This window comes from Vidua macroura, chromosome 2 (genome assembly GCF_024509145.1).
Source record: "Vidua macroura isolate BioBank_ID:100142 chromosome 2, ASM2450914v1, whole genome shotgun sequence".
NCBI lineage: Eukaryota > Metazoa > Chordata > Aves > Passeriformes > Viduidae > Vidua > Vidua macroura.
This window is the reverse complement of record NC_071572.1, coordinates 18,531,314-18,548,704: the sequence shown is the minus strand read 5'-3', so window position 1 is coordinate 18,548,704 and position 17,391 is coordinate 18,531,314. Positions and strand designations below refer to the sequence as shown.

Below are 17,391 nucleotides of genomic sequence, written 5' to 3'. Positions count from 1 at the left end.
TTGAAGCACTGTTGACAGATACATAGTATATGACCTGTTTGATACACTTAATGTTCACTTTTTTCCCCACAAGATATTTGGGGCTGTTGTTTTCTTTTGTAAATCTCTCATCACATTAAATTGTTTGTTTAACATCTATTCTGTAAAGTTGCCATCTTGTAAGACAGATGTTTTGGTATTCCCAGTATTATCAATATCACTTGTCTAAACAATGACCAAGCTTTAATTGTGAGCAGTTTGGTATAAATTTCATTTTTTCTATTTTCAATAGTTTTGGACATTCCCTGATTAGGAATAATTTTATAAAATCTTTCCTGTTAATATTGTAAAGATTTATTGTGCCAAGTCCAAACAGAAAATTAAACACACTTAGACAGACTGGCCTTGTACCATGGTTGAAAAGTATCTGAAAGTACAGGGCATTTCAAACTGCACAGTCAATGGATCATCTCCAAATTCTTATTACAAAATACCACAATACTTGACCATGCAGTGAGTGAACTAGGGTACAGTAACTAATCTTGAATGTTTTACCATTAGAGAATTAATCATTATGAAGAAAACTTTTCCTGTTATGTTATAGGACAGCTTACGGTTAAATATGGATAATGCAGTCAGTAATGGACTGTAACAGGGCGGGGGGTTGGGACTCAAAATTGTAATTTTGTAATTAGGTCTTTGAAGCCTATTAGGAACTGTTTTCAGTCTTTCTATTAGAAGGGTAATGGGTATTAAAATACTATCCCTGCACCTAGATCACAGGAACTCAAGTTTCCTACCCAAAATTGCAGTTTTTAATTACAAAAGCATTGCCATACATGCTTCCTTGCTTTAGTGCTACATAAAAAAAACCCTTATTTCATCCAATCTTGCTTATTTGGAGATAAATTTATAATAATACAATGGTGTATTATAAAGTGAATTTTTCCATTCCAGTTAAGACAGTCTTCAGAAATGATTTTTTTTCCTTCTCTGAGAATAAATCTAATTAGTCTTTATTTTTTTTCCCAGTAATTTTCTATTGCTTCTGTGAAATTCTTTTTTTCTCCATGAAAGTAAGTAAAGTAGAATTTCACTTGTACTGCTTTCAGTGATTAATACAGAAATAGAGTATATAAACTCTTGTGGTGAGAATTCAGGTCAGCTGCTTATTCTCAGAGAAGTTCCTCATTAGAGCTGAATTTTCAGAATTATGTTACAACAGTGGAAATGAATTTACAGTATTTGGTAAAGAAATTTCTTAAATGCAATATCACATAATCACATTATTTTGTAACTAGGTTGTTAGACCCCAAGTCTGGGGCCACGTAATTATACCCAGTTTACACCCAAAAACTACACAAAAGGCATACAATACAATTAATGCACTATATCAATTGAGTTGCTTTATGAATCAGATTGTTGGAAGCAAACCTACTCAACTGCATTTAACAGGATGAGATGGGGAAAGAGCAGAAGTAAAATTGCAGAACTAATCTTACTGTTTCTGCTGCAGCTTGTGCACCCAAAATACTTTTGGAGAGTTACAGGTGACTTCCAACAGCTCTGTGAAAACTGCCTCTGTTTTGACAGAATTTAAAGCCATGGGAATAGAAAATAGTGAGGAGTTTAGTATTTAATTCTCTATGCTCTCTGGTCCATGCCTGGATTCTGGTCTGAAGATCTGTCAGTTCAGCCTGGAGGGAAACATTCCTCTGTCGGCAGCATTCCTTTTAGATAAAAAACCAACCAAACAAACAAAACCCCCAAAAACAAACACAAACAAAAAAACATTGCATTGCAGAAGTTGAAGGATTTAGCTCATATTTGTACATAAACTTTATATTGACTTCCGCTGCCCTAGTGCAAGTACACATTTTTGGCTCTCTTGGTAAGAGTATCTGATGTTTGCAGCTTTGCTGGAAGCTCTTGTCATAGACTCCCAGGGGTTTTAAATGTCAAATGCTTGGAGTCTGGTGCTGAGGTATTGGACTGTGGGGAGTGAAACCTCAATGTCTTTCTTGTACTGAAGGGCCCAAACCAGAACTGAGATAAAGATTCTACTTAGCCCTTTTTTGGTTATTAATGCTTTTATAGGCATACTTTATTCTCTTTTTCTGCAGTAGCCAGGTTAATTTCTATTTGGTCTTTAGACCCATGCTCACCATGGCCCTGAGTGCTTCCTTTGCCCTTGCTATAGGCCAGTCTCCTCCAATGCTCTCTTCTGTTTATTGTTTTGGTTAGTTTTAGTGCCTGCAAATACATTTTTGCAATGGCTTTCAGCAAGGACCTTACATTACATACACAGATCATACATACAGAAGCTTTAAGGCATCTGCAAGTGATTTTGTTATCATTTCCCCAATTTTGCTATCCATTTCTCTTTTTGGTTCTTTTTGTACATCTGTCTGCATCAGTTTGAAGAGTCAATTTATGTATTTCAAAGACTGAGCAAGATAACTGCTTTTCTTGAATAATTTCATGGGTAAATTATGCAATGTTACACTGAATGTAACTGAATGATACACTGGGGTTGTATCCTCATTCTTGAAACGAGGGTCAGCACTTTAGAGAAAAGGCATTGCTGGAAGACCTTAGGGCTGTGAATAAACTACCCAGATTTAAGATGAACACAGATGAATCCTGATTTTGATAAATAAGTTAAAGCAAGTTGCTTTAAATTTTCTTTTAGAAGACAAAGGGGGAAAAAAGGAATTGTGAATTCACCAATGTGATTACAAGCCAACTGATGACGAAATTCATAGATGACGGACTAAAGCAATTGCAGGTTCCTGGTTTATTTTAAATTACATTCTTTACTCACAGCAGCACCAATATACATTTGCTCTTACCAGTGGGTCCTCCCCTAACACGTGATGTAGTAGGAAGTACTTTTTTGGGGTTTTGTTTATTTTGTGTTTCAGAGGAGGCAAGAGATTTTGTGCAACTTCTGAAGGAAACTGAACTTTTAACATCAGTAAAACCAGTAACTCCCTGTGCCTTCAAAAATCAAACTATATTCTGGAGTTCTGAACTGTAGTGCATTTACTGCCACCCCTTTTGAAGGGAATTATTGCTGTATTTTGCTTCCCACATTTCATAGGTTCAGTGGAAAAAAAAAAAGCAGCAAAAGCATGCTCTGCATTTCTATTAATGTTTAGCTAAACCTGCAGTTTCACTCTGTACAGAATTGAAACTCTTGTGCTCTTACATGGGTAACAGCAAGTTTCTAATATAAAGAAGAATCAGCTTTATTTCAAAATAAAATTCTGAGTGTCTGCCTAGATATTAAAATATCTGAAGTTTGTGGGTTTAGACTGCAAGGAAGATTTCCAAAGACCCTGTGCACCTGTAAAAAATTACTGGTTCGGGTGATTGGACACTGATTAAGAAACCCACTTGCAACCAAAACAAGTAGATACTGAGCCTCTCATGTTCTGGTGTCGCATGGCAGGGACATGGCTGGGTAGTTGAAGAAATCAGCGTACACAGTCCAGCTTGTGTCAAATCATTATCTTCTTTCATAATTAGTTAAGCACATTATCTTTGCTATAGGGTCAATAATATAAGCTATTATAGAGTAGAAGCTATCTTTCCTTTGTTGTGACATACACAGTGAAATATCCAGAGCCAAGTAGCTAGTGTAGTGTTTGCGAGTGAAGAGTGAAGGTTTTCCTCCTACCAGAAATTTCTTGAATGGTCTTTCAACAAACAGCAGGATTTTAGTAAGATTTTTGCATTAGTTATGGTAGCACCCAATGAAAACCTCAGTGTTTTTTGAAAAGCAAAATCCAGTTATCAGTAAAGAGAAGAAGAATCATTCTGCATTGTAGTACTTCTAGTATTCAGGCACAAAGGTGAAAAATATAGTTCTGAATTAATATATTTGGGAATTAATAAGCCCTTTTTTAGGCCTTGATTGAAATGGCAGTGATGCTGTATAACTTCCCTGTTTATGTCTATATGACCCAGACACAGGCAATTTGAAAGTATGATTACAAATTCTTTCCCTGTTTATTCTTCAGGTTCCTATCACCTGAAATTAATTTCTCAGCTCCACCATAGTCAGAGAAATTATAAATTGCAATTTCAAATGTAAAGAAAAATATGTGGAGAAGGAAGGTATGAAAAAATCCCACTGAATCCACCTAATAAACATCGTAAAAATCTGTTCTGGTGAGCATGGAGGCTTGTAAGCATGAAACTGTCTGAAAGAAACCATGTTCTGTGAAATGCTGGATTGTCATCAGCATAAGTCTATCCATGTAGTTTTAAGCTTGGGCCCTTCTACACTCTCCCACACAGTTTTGACCTTGCTGTATGCCATTTCCTGTGCCCTTGCCACTATCCTTTTTTCCTCCTTGGGTTTGTTTCCCTTCCCCAGAATCCCATTCACTTAATAGACATTTCTTCCATAAAGTATTCAACTTAGAACTGTCCCTGTTCTTGAAGCTATTTTCATCAGGAGTGAATCTAAATAATAATAATGACTAAAATTACAAAACTGAACTATTGTTAACATCAATAACCAACTTCCCTCTCTCTTTTCATGCAGCTTACACTAAACAGAGGGGGTGGGGGAAAGGAGGAACTTGAGCTTCTTCAGATCTTAGTTTAGTCTGAAGTGACTGACATGCTTATATAACACATTTTTCTCCTTGCTAATTGAGCTTAAACTTTGTGGCCAAGTATTTCACAAATGTCCTTTGGAATTCCTCATGGCTTGGATGTTAACCTTTTTATGAGTAGGTCTTATAGTTTTTATGATGTGGTATTGTATCTACCTAAAACACAGTTTGAAATGAAAACTCTATTCAAAAGTAGCATAGAAGAGAGCAAATTGCAGGATATAAGAATAAAAGCACATAGATGTATGAGTAACGTAAGAATTTGTTTAAAGGGGGAAAAACAGGAGTACTCATTTATTTCTGTGGGGGTGGAGCAGTAGATGAGGTGCTGTTGTTTAAAGTGCAAATGTTTGAGGAAGTAGGTTGCAGCAGTTGTTTCACATTCAATTATTTCTCAAGTTGCAATCGAGGTGAAAAATAGTGATGGAGTAGTGATTTCTGCTGTTGTTGTGAGTGAGTTATGTCATGTTACATTCTCTTCTGCACCTCAGCTGAACTACTGGAAATCACTTTGATGCTGTTTTCTTCTGCTGTGTTTTATAGTCTCTTCCAGCATCAAATCTGCCAGACCTGGAAGCACACAGAAAATGGTATGTCAAACTTTCATTTTAAAATTGCTCTTAGGTATCTTTGAGTGGAACTGTTGTAGAAGACTTTCAAGAACATATTCTGCTTTTCTGTTTTCTAAATGGTACGGTTTACTGTTATGGTTAGAAATTGCAGTGCATCATGACCAGAAAGTAAAGTATTAATTTGCATTAATACTTACTGTACAGCAGTGCTACAGAACAAGCAATGGATGTCTTATCAAAATGCTGTAAGTTCTTAGGTGTTTATTTTTCTCCACCCTTTCCTCCTGTCATAACCTAAAATACATGTGGAACCTCTACAGAAAACCTTCCTTCAGAAACACATAGCTGTACTGTTGCTGAATATTTGAAGAATACCCTAAATCATTAAGAGTTTATGCACATGCCAGTTAAGATCAGTAGATTAGTTCTTTTCAAACTTCTTGTAAAGCCAAGCATAGATTACTGAGAAAAGAACAGCTCCCATACTCTAGCTGTACTTTTAAGCAAGCCTCTCATTGCAAAGACATTGCACAAGACAGCATTGCTTTTTGCTCTTATTTAGAAGTCTTTTTGTTTGTTCTGGTACTATCATGGACGCAACGTTTTACACATGTGAATAGCCAGATACAGCACCAGGATGTAACTCTTTGCAGTTCAAATAGCTAATGCATTAAAAAGATTATCAGGAAAGGGAAGAACGTACAAAAAAATGAAGCACAAAGTTGGTAGTAGCTAGGCTGGCTCTGCAACAACACTTAGGTTCCTAAAAATACTGAAGTATATGAGAGTTCAAAACCTGAGCATTGTAAAAGACTCAAGATTATTTTCTTAACATATTCAAAAACATATTCATGAAGACTTTCAAACCTGATTCACTGCACTTGATGTCAGGCACCTAAATGTGCACCATTAATCTCTGCTCGGTGTGTACTCAGGCAGATCTCCCTCGATCTTCAAACCGAGCAGTTCCTGCAGAGAGGCCTCTCTCTCCTCTCTCCCACTCTATCTTGAATTTCAGTGCTGCTGTGCTTCATGGGCACTTGCCTTGGGTAACCAGACTAACTCTGGGGTCCATTGGTCTGCTAATGCAGGAAATGGAGGCAGGCAGCTGCTGGGACATTACAGGCCATGGTAGCATAGGCGTTCTTTGGTATTCCATTAGTCTCCTAACATTCTTTACATGTATAATAATATGTTGTGTCCCCTGGGAAAGAATGAAGTAAGGCAATTTTTTTTCAACAATATATCCAGATTTTTCTTTGGTAGTGTCCCTTGTCACTCTAAGAAAGAGCTTCAATTTTCCATATAATTTAATAGCAATGGCAGAGTCCTTCCTTCTCCTTCCGACATCCCTGACCACATTACTGGAGAAAAAAGGGTTCTACTGAAAAGCTCAGGTGGTGAGAGGAAATTAATGCCTTTTATCTTTTTCAAATTTACTCCCCACTTACTCTGTTTATTCTCATTAATCATTTTTATCCAAGTGCTTTTCTACATCAGGAGATCAAAAAACTTAATCCTGCTCTAAAGTGGATTGGTTAGACTGTACTGAAAACACTGGTGAACTCTCTTACCCAGTGATCTCTGTCTGGGTGAGTTTCCTAAGTGAATTCCAATAAGCTAAATGATGGTTAATTTGATACCTAGCAAATGAAAACACTAGAGTTGGATATAATAAAATATGAATACACAGGCATGGCCTGGTTAGTCCATATGAGCCTTCCCTGAATAATTGTATGAATGACAGCCATGGCTACCAGCCATGGTATTTAGCTACCTTGTCTTTTCCCAGAGGATATGCAGAAAAGAAGAAAGCACCATAGCACTTCCATGGAATAGGCAAAGAAATTGTGGTAGCACTGTAGCACTGTGTCACTGTATCAGGTTACACTGAAGACAAGGTCTGCAGTGGACTTTTTCATTTTCCCTTCTATACTGGGGCTCAGTAATTCCAAAGATGACTGAAGGAATTGCCAAAGTGATGCTATTTGGATGTTGAGTCAAGATAGCAGAAGTGCAGTGCTGTGTGAGACTTGATCTGGCTTCTCTCTCATTTGCTGCTCTCCAAGTCACCAGAGCACTCTTCCAGATACACTGATGCAGAGGTAGATCAGCATAGTTCTCTAAGGTAACACAGAAACACAATTTTTACAGGGGACACAGTGCTCAAAATAAACAAGGTGTGCAAGAGGAAGCCTCACTTCACCTCCGAGCGTGTGTCACCTGCAAGGCACAGCTTTGGCAGCACTCAACACGGTTCACACAGACTGCTTGGCAGGTCTCTGTATGTTCTTGTGTCCCAGCTAAAGAGATAAAAACATTTCCATGTATCTTGAACATTTTACCTAATCATGCGATTTTCACCTGCTTAACTGGATTTTGACATTTAATCAATATTATGCCACACATAACCAATCCTCATTGTTTAAGAGCCCTCTATGTGCTACGCAAGCCTCCACCACTGAGTTTTCAAGGGAGAAATGAGGCTGTTGATTTTCATGGGGTATCTTGTCTTTAAAACTCTTGACCAGCACCAGACACAAGCAGTTAAGATCCTAGGCAAGGCACAAGATGGTCAGGGCCCCTCTGCCTCTGCCACACAAGCCAAGGCTGACAGCCTGCCAGCCAGGGTTTCCTTGACATTGACTGCTGCTGAGGAAGTAACTAGTAAGTTGTGAAATATTGAAAGCTTTTTCCATAATACACACAAACCTATGAAGTCGGCAAAGACTTGAGAGACAGAGAAGCTTCTTAACATGCCTGTGGAATTTTGGCTCTGGTTATGTAGTCTGATTATTAGTCATTTATGGAACATACCCAATTTTAAACTTGCCTTTGATTTTCATATGCCCACCTCACATTGATACATTGTTTTTTCATCCTTCTTCCCTTATTGGGCAGCAAAAATGCAAACGTATTAAACTTTATAGAAATAAAGACACTAACTGGCTTAGGTCAACTCTACACCCATTCTAACACTTACTAGAGGAAGAATACATATGATAATGTTAAATTTGAGTTAGGAACTCAGTCACCTGTTAGTGAAGTTTTGAAAGTTTACACAAGCTTTTAAGTGAATATATATCCATCTTGCATACCCTTTGAAAAAGTAACTGTGCTCATCTATGCTATTATGAAATGGCAATCTGCAGAATGCTTAATACCTCTTATTATCCCTTAAAAAAGAATGTTCACAGAGACTTTATTCACCCTTTGTCACATTTCCAGAAGATTTTTTTTTAATAATTCATTTTTTAGAGAGTGGTATTTAAATTAATACTAGAATTCTAGGAGATAATAAAAAAGCATTTGAAGGAAAAACCAACATATGCCTTCGGAAACTTCTAATCCTACTTGCACGTGTATTTCTGGTCAGTATGAGACAAGAACCAGAATTTAGATGTACAGTGGGCCTGACCCAGTGTATAGGTGAAATATTCTCATTGCATTAAACTAATACCTCCATTTTTCCTTGGTTTTAGGTACCTTGTGCAAAGAGGTCAAATGCATTGCCATTTATCTTGCTCTACATATTCCCAAAGCTGCTGTCAGAGGCTTGGTTTCCCAAAACTTTACCCTGTGATGTTAAATCTTCAGAAGGTACTGTGACAGTGGACTGCACCGACCGGCGCCTTACAGAAGTCCCCAGAGGGATCCCTGGAAATGCTACCAACCTTACCCTGAGTATTAATCATATTCCCCACATCTACTCAACATCCTTTGATCATCTTGAAAACCTCCAGGAGATTGACTTCAGATGCAACTGTGTGCCTGTCAAAATGGGACCCAAAGATCATGTGTGCACCAGCCCCCTGAAAATTGAGAATGGCAGTTTTGCTGCCCTGACAAGATTGAAGTCATTGTATTTGGATGCAAACCAGCTGTCAGAAATACCCCGAGGTCTTCCTGCTACTTTAACCTTGCTGAGCCTGGAAGCAAACCACATCTTTTCTATCCAAAAAGCCAGCTTCTCAGAACTAGGAAACATAGAGGTATTGTATCTTGGACAGAACTGTTACTACCGCAATCCATGCAATGTTTCATTTGAAATTGAGGAAACAGCCTTCCTGGCACTGAAAAAGTTAACAATACTATCCGTCAAGTCCAACAACTTAACACAAATCCCACCCAATTTGTCATCTACTTTAAAGGAACTGTATATTTACAACAACATGATTCAAGAGGTTCAAGAACAGGATTTAAGTGGTCTTCCCAACCTAGAAATTCTCGACCTAAGTGGCAATTGCCCACGTTGCTATAATGCCCCATATCCTTGCATTCCCTGCCCCAAGAGCTCGATTCAAATACATTCAAAGGCTTTTGACTCTTTGGAAAATTTAAGGATTTTGCGGCTTCACAGTACCTCTCTTCAGAGCATACCCAGCAGCTGGTTTAAAAACATCAAGAATCTCAAAGAACTTGACCTCTCCCAGAATTTCCTCATGAAGGAGATTGGAGACGCTCAGTTCTTGAAATTTCTCCCTAGCCTTGTGCAGCTTGATCTGTCCTTTAACTTTGAGCTGAAGGTGTATTCTCCCTTCTTGAAACTTTCTAAGACATTTTCCTCCCTCTCTAACCTGGAAACCCTGAGGCTCAAGGGTTATGTCTTTAAAGAACTGAGGGCACAAGATCTACGGCCGCTGCTCAGTCTTAGGAATCTAACCATGTTGGATCTTGGGACTAATTTTATTAAAGTTGCAAACATGACAGTGTTTGAAGAATTCCCAGCTCTTAAGTTCATTGACCTCTCAGTGAATAAAATTTCTCCTTCTTCAGGGGAAAGCAACTTCTATGGATTTTGCTCTAATCCTGGCATTTCAGTCGAGCAATACAACAGGCAAGTACAACAAGAGATGCATTATTTCAGGTATGATGTGTATGGGCGAAGTTGCCGTTCCAAAGACATAGAGGCTTCTTCCTACCAATCTTTAGTGAAGGAAGATTGCCTTAACTATGGAAAAACTCTGGATTTAAGCAGAAACAATGTATTATTTGTTAACCCTTCAGACTTCCAGGGACTTAGCTCCCTCAAATGTCTCAACTTGTCTGGTAATGCAATAAGTCAAACTTTAAATGGAAGTGAATTCTCTTACTTGTCTGGATTGAAATATCTGGATTTTTCTAACAATAGGGTTGATTTGTTATTCCAAACTGCTTTCAAAGAACTAAAATTTTTAGAAATTCTAGATCTGAGTAATAACAAATATTATTTTCTGGCAGAAGGTGTTACTCATGTGCTTAGTTTTACAAAAAACCTTGCCCATTTGAGGAAGCTGATGATGAATGAGAATGACATTTCTTCCACTATTGATACAGGAATGGAAAGTCAATCTCTTCAAATTTTAGAATTCAGAGGAAATCGTTTAGATGCTTTATGGATGGATGGCAATGGTAGATACTTGTCCTTCTTCAAGAATCTGACCAGCTTGGAAGAACTGGATATTTCCTTCAACTCACTCAGTTTTTTGCCTCACGGTGTTTTTGAAGAAATGCCTCCCGGTCTCAAGATCCTCAACTTAACAAATAATCGACTGAAGAGTTTCATCTGGGGAAACCTCCCCTCTCTGAAGAACCTAGTAACTCTGGACCTGAGCAATAACCTTCTGACTAACGTTCCCCGAGAGCTGTCCAATTGCACTTCATCTCTCCAAGAACTGATGCTCCGAAACAATCGCATTCAGCGTTTAACTAAATATTTTCTCAGAGGTGCTTTTGAACTGAGGTACTTAGACCTCAGCTCAAACAAGATTGAAATAATTAAGAAATCTAGCTTCCCTGAAAATGTCATTAACAACCTGCAGATGCTGCTTTTGCACGGCAATCCTTTTAAGTGTAACTGTGAGGCTGTGTGGTTTGTCTGGTGGATCAATCGGACGCAGGTGACCATTCCTCTTCTGGCCACTGACGTCACCTGTGCTGGCCCAGGGGCACATAAAGGAAAGAGCGTGGTTTTCTTGGATCTGTACACCTGTGAGCTGGACACGTCGTATTTGATCCTGTATGCTCTGTCAGCTTCAGCCATCCTTGCCTTGATGGTGTTCACAGTGATGAGCCATCTCTACTTCTGGGATGTGTGGTACAGCTACCATTACTGCACTGCCAGGCTGAAGGGCTATCGGCGCTTGTCTTCACCAGCTGCTTGCTACGATGCCTTTATTGCCTACGACAGTGAAGATCCAGCTGTGAATGAGTGGGTGCTGCAAGAGCTGGTTGAAAGGCTGGAAAACCAAAAAGCCAGGCAGTTCAATTTATGCCTGGAAGGAAGGGACTGGCTCCCAGGACAGCCGGTCTTTGACAACCTTTCCCAGAGCATTCAGCTGAGCAAAAAAACCATCTTTGTGCTGACCAACAGGTATATTAAAAGCGGCCGCTTCAAGACAACATTTTATATGGCTCATCAGCGGCTTCTGGATGAAAAAATGGATGTCATTATCTTGATATTTCTTGAGAAGGTTTTGCAGAAGTCCCGCTATGTCCGTCTGAGGAAGAGGCTGTGCAGAAGTTCAGTCCTGGAATGGCCAACTAATCCTCAATCTCAGCCTTACTTCTGGCAGTGCTTGCAAAATGCCATAGCTATCAGTAATTCTCTGGCTTACAACAAGCTTCTCCAAGAAACTGTTTAGCTCTACTCTCCCTGTCAATACTGTTATGATGCACATGCACCTTGCTTAGCACTTTTTAGTGTGCAGCAAGTAATGATGCACTACCCCCTGGAAGTCATTGATAAGAAAATCTCCACTTCCAGCTTTTTGTTCACTATAGGCCTCCAGCATCTCCTATGGTTGGGTGAAGTGTGGGTTGACACTTGGTCAACATGCTAAATACACAGAGTGATGGAGTGTTTGGACCATGCCTCAAGTTGCTGCTGTTCAGACACTCTTGGAATAAATGGGATTTTAATGAAAATGTATAGTTTCCCTATTTGCTGTATTTATGAAAATCAAGAAAATAAATCAGTGACACATTTGTGCCTGGAAATAACTTTACAAAAGCTCATTCTTTGATCTTAGGAGTTGGGAAAATTAAAGCTTTCTTATCTTTTCATCCTAGGCTTTCAGCTTCTGAGTCTACCACTTCTGTCTGAGTGGGGAAACTGGGAAAAACGAATTCTGTTTGGACTGATGTCAGGGGCTTGGGTCTGGTATAGGAACTCTTCCAGTTGCACAGTCAAAAAGCACACAAATCTGAAGAACCTTGGAAGGATGTGTGTGGACTGAAACAGAGAGGTATGAGTTCAGAAGATCTTGTAGGCTGTAGGTGAAAAGGAGTTATAAAGGGATTCCTTGTGCATGGGTGCAAGGAGGAGAAGACAGCAGATGGGCAGAGGGAGAGGCACAAGGCAGATGGAGAAAATCAGTTAAACCAAAGAGACAAAGAACTAGATATCTTCCAGATCCCTACCAACCCAAACCATTCTATGATTCTGTGATCTCAACTGCCTCTGGTGGTTCCTTGCCTAGGTCTTCCGTCTGGTCCTTTCTTTAAATAGTTCCTTTTTGATTTAGTTTAGTAGACATGCAGACAGACAAGAACACAAAAACAAACAAGAAAACCAATGGTCATATAATATTACAGACAATAAGGATTTTTTTTTCCTCCAAATTATCATAGTGGTGTTACTGATTTACAACAGAAGCAGGAGAAAGATCAGGGCCTATTTAGAAGAGTGGATGTTTTGATTTTATTTTACCATTGAAAGGAGGATCTGGGGAACTAAAGGCTTGTCAGCTTGACATCGGTGCCAGTGAAGGTCATGGGGCCGATCATCTTGAATGCCATCACGCAAGAAGTACAGGACAACCAGGGTATAAGGTCCAGCTGGCTTGGGTTAATGAAAGGCTGGTCTTCCTTGACCAACCTGGTCTCCTGCTATGACAAAATGACCTGCTTAGTGGATGAGGGAAAGGCTGTGGATGTTGTCTATCTAGAGTTTAGTAAAGCCTTTTACATAATTCTCCATAGCGTTGTTTAGCCAGGAGAAAAGGTGGATCAGGGAGACCTTATCACTCTCTCCCACCACCTGAAAGGAGGCTGTATTCAGTGAGAGTCAGTCTTTTCTCTCATGTAGAAAGTGACAGGATGAAAGGAAATGGACTGGAGTTGCATCAGAGGAGGTTTACATTAGATATTAGGGGAAAAAATCATGGAAAGAGTTGTCAAGCAATGGAACAGATTGCCCAGGGAAGTGGTGAAGTCACCATCTCCACAATTGTTCAAAACGCACGTGGATATGGCACTTGGTATGTTTTAATGCTGAACATGGTCATGGTGCTAGGTTGATGATTAGACTTGATAATCTTAAAGTCTTTCCAATCTTAATTATTTTATGATACTGTGATTTCTTATGGTTGTGTTTGAAGTTTGAAGATTTGAAGTTCAACTACTTCGTGCTCATTGTGACCAAGACAGTCACCAATCACCACTTTGCCCATGAATCCCTCTTTGCTTCCAAACAACAAACCTAGGTGGGTATGTTCCCTAGTCGGTTCCCTTAATATCTCCACCAAGAAATCATCTTCAACATGCTTCAAGACTGCTTGTGTCCATTGTATAGTGTTCTTAATTGAGGTCTAGGAAGTTAAGATCATCCATAAGGACAAGGACAGCTGACCTGGAGATATTTTCTTAATTATTTTAGAAACAATTCCTTAGTGTTATGGTCCCACATGGGTGGTTGACAGCATCTTCCCACAACAACACACATCTTCATCCTTCCCAGAGACTCTCAATCACGTCATCACCAACCCCTCCCTCATATAAAGAGCCATCCCATGACTTCCCTGCACTGCCTATCCTTCCTGATGAGCCTATAACTATGTTATAACACAATAACACAATGAATCAACAGCATTGTTTTATTTGGTAAAGAAATTTCCTAAAAGCAAGATCATTTAGCCCACATTACTTTGCAGTTAAATTGTTAATAACCCTGAAGGCTGGGGCCACATAATTATACCAAAGTTTACACCTGAGCACTATACTAAAGGCATTTAATGCATTGTATCAGTTCAGTTGCTTTATATATCAGATCTTTGTTTCAAATAAAGCACAGAATTATTTGCCTTCCCTGTGCACAAATACTGTAAATAAAGCTTCAAAATTACTTGTGCCAAGAGGTTGCTTGGGCTTCTCTTCAGAAGAGTTTCTTTTGAAACTCTTCTTATGCAGATTGCAGTCTGCACAAGTCAAATAGAGAAACATTGAAACAAGGCAAATAGAACATTGGCTCTCATGCAAGCCTTGTTCATAAATCATACTCCAGCTGTCTTGAACATAAGAATGAACTGTTAATCATACTGGACTGGTAAACATCTTCATAATAAGATCATCCTTCTCTTTTTTTTATGGTCTGACAGAAGGGACACAATGTTTAAATTTCCTTGGGAGTCTGAGTTGCATTTCATGAGCAGTTGAAATGTGTATTTCTCAGATTGTTGGAAGCAAACCCACTCAACTGCATTTAACAGGATGAGATGGGGGAAAGAGCAGAAGTAAAATTGCAGAACTAATCTTACTGTATGTGCACCCAAAATGCTTCTGAAGAGTTACAGGTGACTTCCAACAGCTCTGTGAAAACTGCCTCTGTTTTGACAGAATTTAAAGCCATGAGAACAGAAAATGGTGAGGGGTTTGGTGTTTAATTCTCCATGCTCGCTGGTCCATGCCTGGATTCTGGTCTGAAGATCTGTCTGTTCAGCCTGGAGGGAAACATTCCTCTCTCTGCAGCATTCTTTTGAGATAACTGAAAATATGCCCCATTGCATAGCAGAAATTGGAGGATTTAGCTCATTTAGTCTGTAAACCTTACTTTTAATCATTCCACTATCCTACTGCAAGTACACATTTTTGGCTCTCTTGGTAAGAGTATCTGATGTTTGCAGCTTTGTTGGAAGTTCTTGTCATAGACTCCTAGGGGTTTTAAATGTCAAACATGCAGAGACTGTTTCTGAGGCAGTGACTATGGGGAGTGAAACCTGAGCATGTTTCACTGTACAAGTCCCTCTCGCAGTGGTTTGTCAGGTGTCTGTTGTCAGTGCTGGTACTCTGCGGTCTCTCCTGCGCTAAGTGGCAGCTGCCCCTGTCTGGCAGCCAAGGCCCACCCATCCGGGCTGGGGGGAGGATCGGGAGAGCAGGTTCAGAGAAAGCTGGTTGGAGAGAAAGCTCCTGCATAGAGATAAAGCCAGGCTAATAAGTTAAGGGAAAAAGGCAAATGATACAAAAGTGATCACTCACCACCTCCTGGCAGCAGACCAGTGCCCAGCTAGCCTCTGAGTGATGGCTGCTGTAGCTAAATCCACATCCTGCCACCCCTCCCCAGTTTTATTGCTGCACATAGAACCTTAATAGCATGAGTTATGCCTTTAGTCAGCTGAGCTCCGTAATCGTGGCTGTGCCCCCCTCCCAGACTCTGGCTCACCCACAGTCTGCTCACCAGTGTGAGGAGTGGAGAAGGCCTTGAGGCTCTGTAAGTTCCCAATAGGTGTAATGCTGGTGTGTAATCCACACTGCTTTGGTCACCAATCTCTACCACGGTACCAGAGAGCTGCTATGGAGAAAAGGGCCCCATCCCAGCCAGACCCAGTATGGTTGTTGTGACAAATGAGGTGTGACAGTGGATACTCATGTCTGTCTTTTCCAGGCCTGTGTTGAGCTATACTTGTAAGAAAACATAAAAGAAGGCACAAAATAAAAAAAAAATTGTACAGAATAGGCAAATCATAGAGACTTGCTGAATTCCCTGCTCAGATTAGGTGTTGTGTCCCCATGCATGTGCATACACATAGATTTCTGCTCTTATTAGTAGGATTCATAGTGGATGGCTTTCATCTAACAGTAAGGGAAGAGCTCATCTTTGGCTAAATTATGATGGTGCTATGTAGAATTCTCCCTTGTGGGTCCCCCCGCATCGAGAGACCCCTAAAAAGTTCTGTGCCAGGAATGAGAGGCAGATGGGACTTTTGGTTTTTCAGTCTTCAGGTTGTTGTTTATTTTTCTCTTATCAGAAGTTCTGCACAATGTCTACATCTCAGACTTAGCGTACAAAGAGAAGGCACCAAAGTCACAAGACACACAGATTCAAGGTCTTTTAAAGCTATTTTGTCCAATTAACTCTTAGAACGTATACTTTATTTCTACCTTTCTACCAATAACTAATTATTTTTCTGTCCACGCAACATCTGCATTGTGGTTCTTTCTAACCTATCACCCTGTGCTCCCAACACTGCAGAAAATGGAATAGATGATGAACAAGAAGGAGATCAGACAACATCCAAAATTCTCCGTCTTTTTTCCTACCCATCTCCATACTAAAAACCCAAAACTCTAAGTTTTTCACCCTGTGATAAACTATACTACTATCTATTTCACACACTCAAAGATTCCAATTCGTCCCAAAGTTTTGGAAGCTTTCTCCATGGACAAAAGTTAAAAGCAGTGTTTTCCTGGGGATCAGGACTTCTCAGGACAGGCAGAGAATATTCCCTGTGCCCTGGGTTCCAACAGTGCTATATTGTACTTACAATGAAAGCATTGTTTATAGGATATTATGATTAGTAAAGCACATAAATTATTATTATTAAAATGGCACAGGATTTCTACAAAATAAATTAACATAGTACAAGCTGTAAGTAGTATAATACAGAATTTATAATAAGTTTCAACTTATAATTTCCAATCACTAAATCCTAACTTATGATGCCAGTGACTTGAAACCTGTGCAGATCAAGTCAAATCTTAGACCATGCTTTGCTCTATCAATATAGCAACATATAAAAGAATAAGCCACTCCCTCCATCCTCAGAGGATGCAAATAATTATGTAGGCATGCCTGCTACTGGAGGTTGATGGGTTTCACTGTCCAGCAGCAGCTCTGGTTCAGGTTCCCCTTTATGCCTCATAACTGGTTGGATCTCTAGACCATGGGCTGCTGCACTTTACCTCCCTCTTCCACGGGGGCCTGATGGGCCAGGGACCTGGGACCCTCCAGGACAGTAAGGAGGGGAGCAGTCACCTTTTGCCCAGGAACCTTGAGCATGGGAGGGAGGAGAAAAAATAGTTTGTCTGGGTTTTCTTCTGGGTTCACAGAACCTTCAGGGCCTGAGAATGAGGTGAAGGGTAATGAAGATGTGATCCACTCAGGGACACGTGATGGCTGCTTGCCTCATGAATTGGCATTAATGAGCAGGGGTTGAAGCAGGGTGTACTGGTGGCAG

At 39.8% G+C, this 17,391-nt stretch overlaps 1 protein-coding gene across 1 annotated transcript; it reads left to right on the top strand.

The window, feature by feature from the left end:
* Nucleotides 1-226: 226 nt before the first annotated feature.
* On the top strand, nt 227-12,143 carry LOC128821799 (toll-like receptor 7). The gene is made up of 2 exons (XM_054003124.1): nt 227-5,238; nt 8,662-12,143. The coding sequence occupies exons 1-2, from the start codon at nt 5,068-5,070 to the stop codon at nt 11,800-11,802; spliced, it is 3,312 nt and encodes a 1,103-aa protein (XP_053859099.1). The 5' UTR covers nt 227-5,067; the 3' UTR covers nt 11,803-12,143.
* Nucleotides 12,144-17,391: the final 5,248 nt, after the last annotated feature.

Excerpts from the sequence above, each read along its gene's own strand:
- LOC128821799 (XM_054003124.1), top strand. The coding sequence starts at position 5,068 with ATGTCATGTTACATTCTCTTCTGCACCTCAGCTGAACTACTGGAAATC. Across the intron at positions 5,239-8,661 it reads AAATTGCTCTTAGGTATCTT|GTACCTTGTGCAAAGAGGTC; the intron begins TGAGTGGAACTG and ends CCTTGGTTTTAG.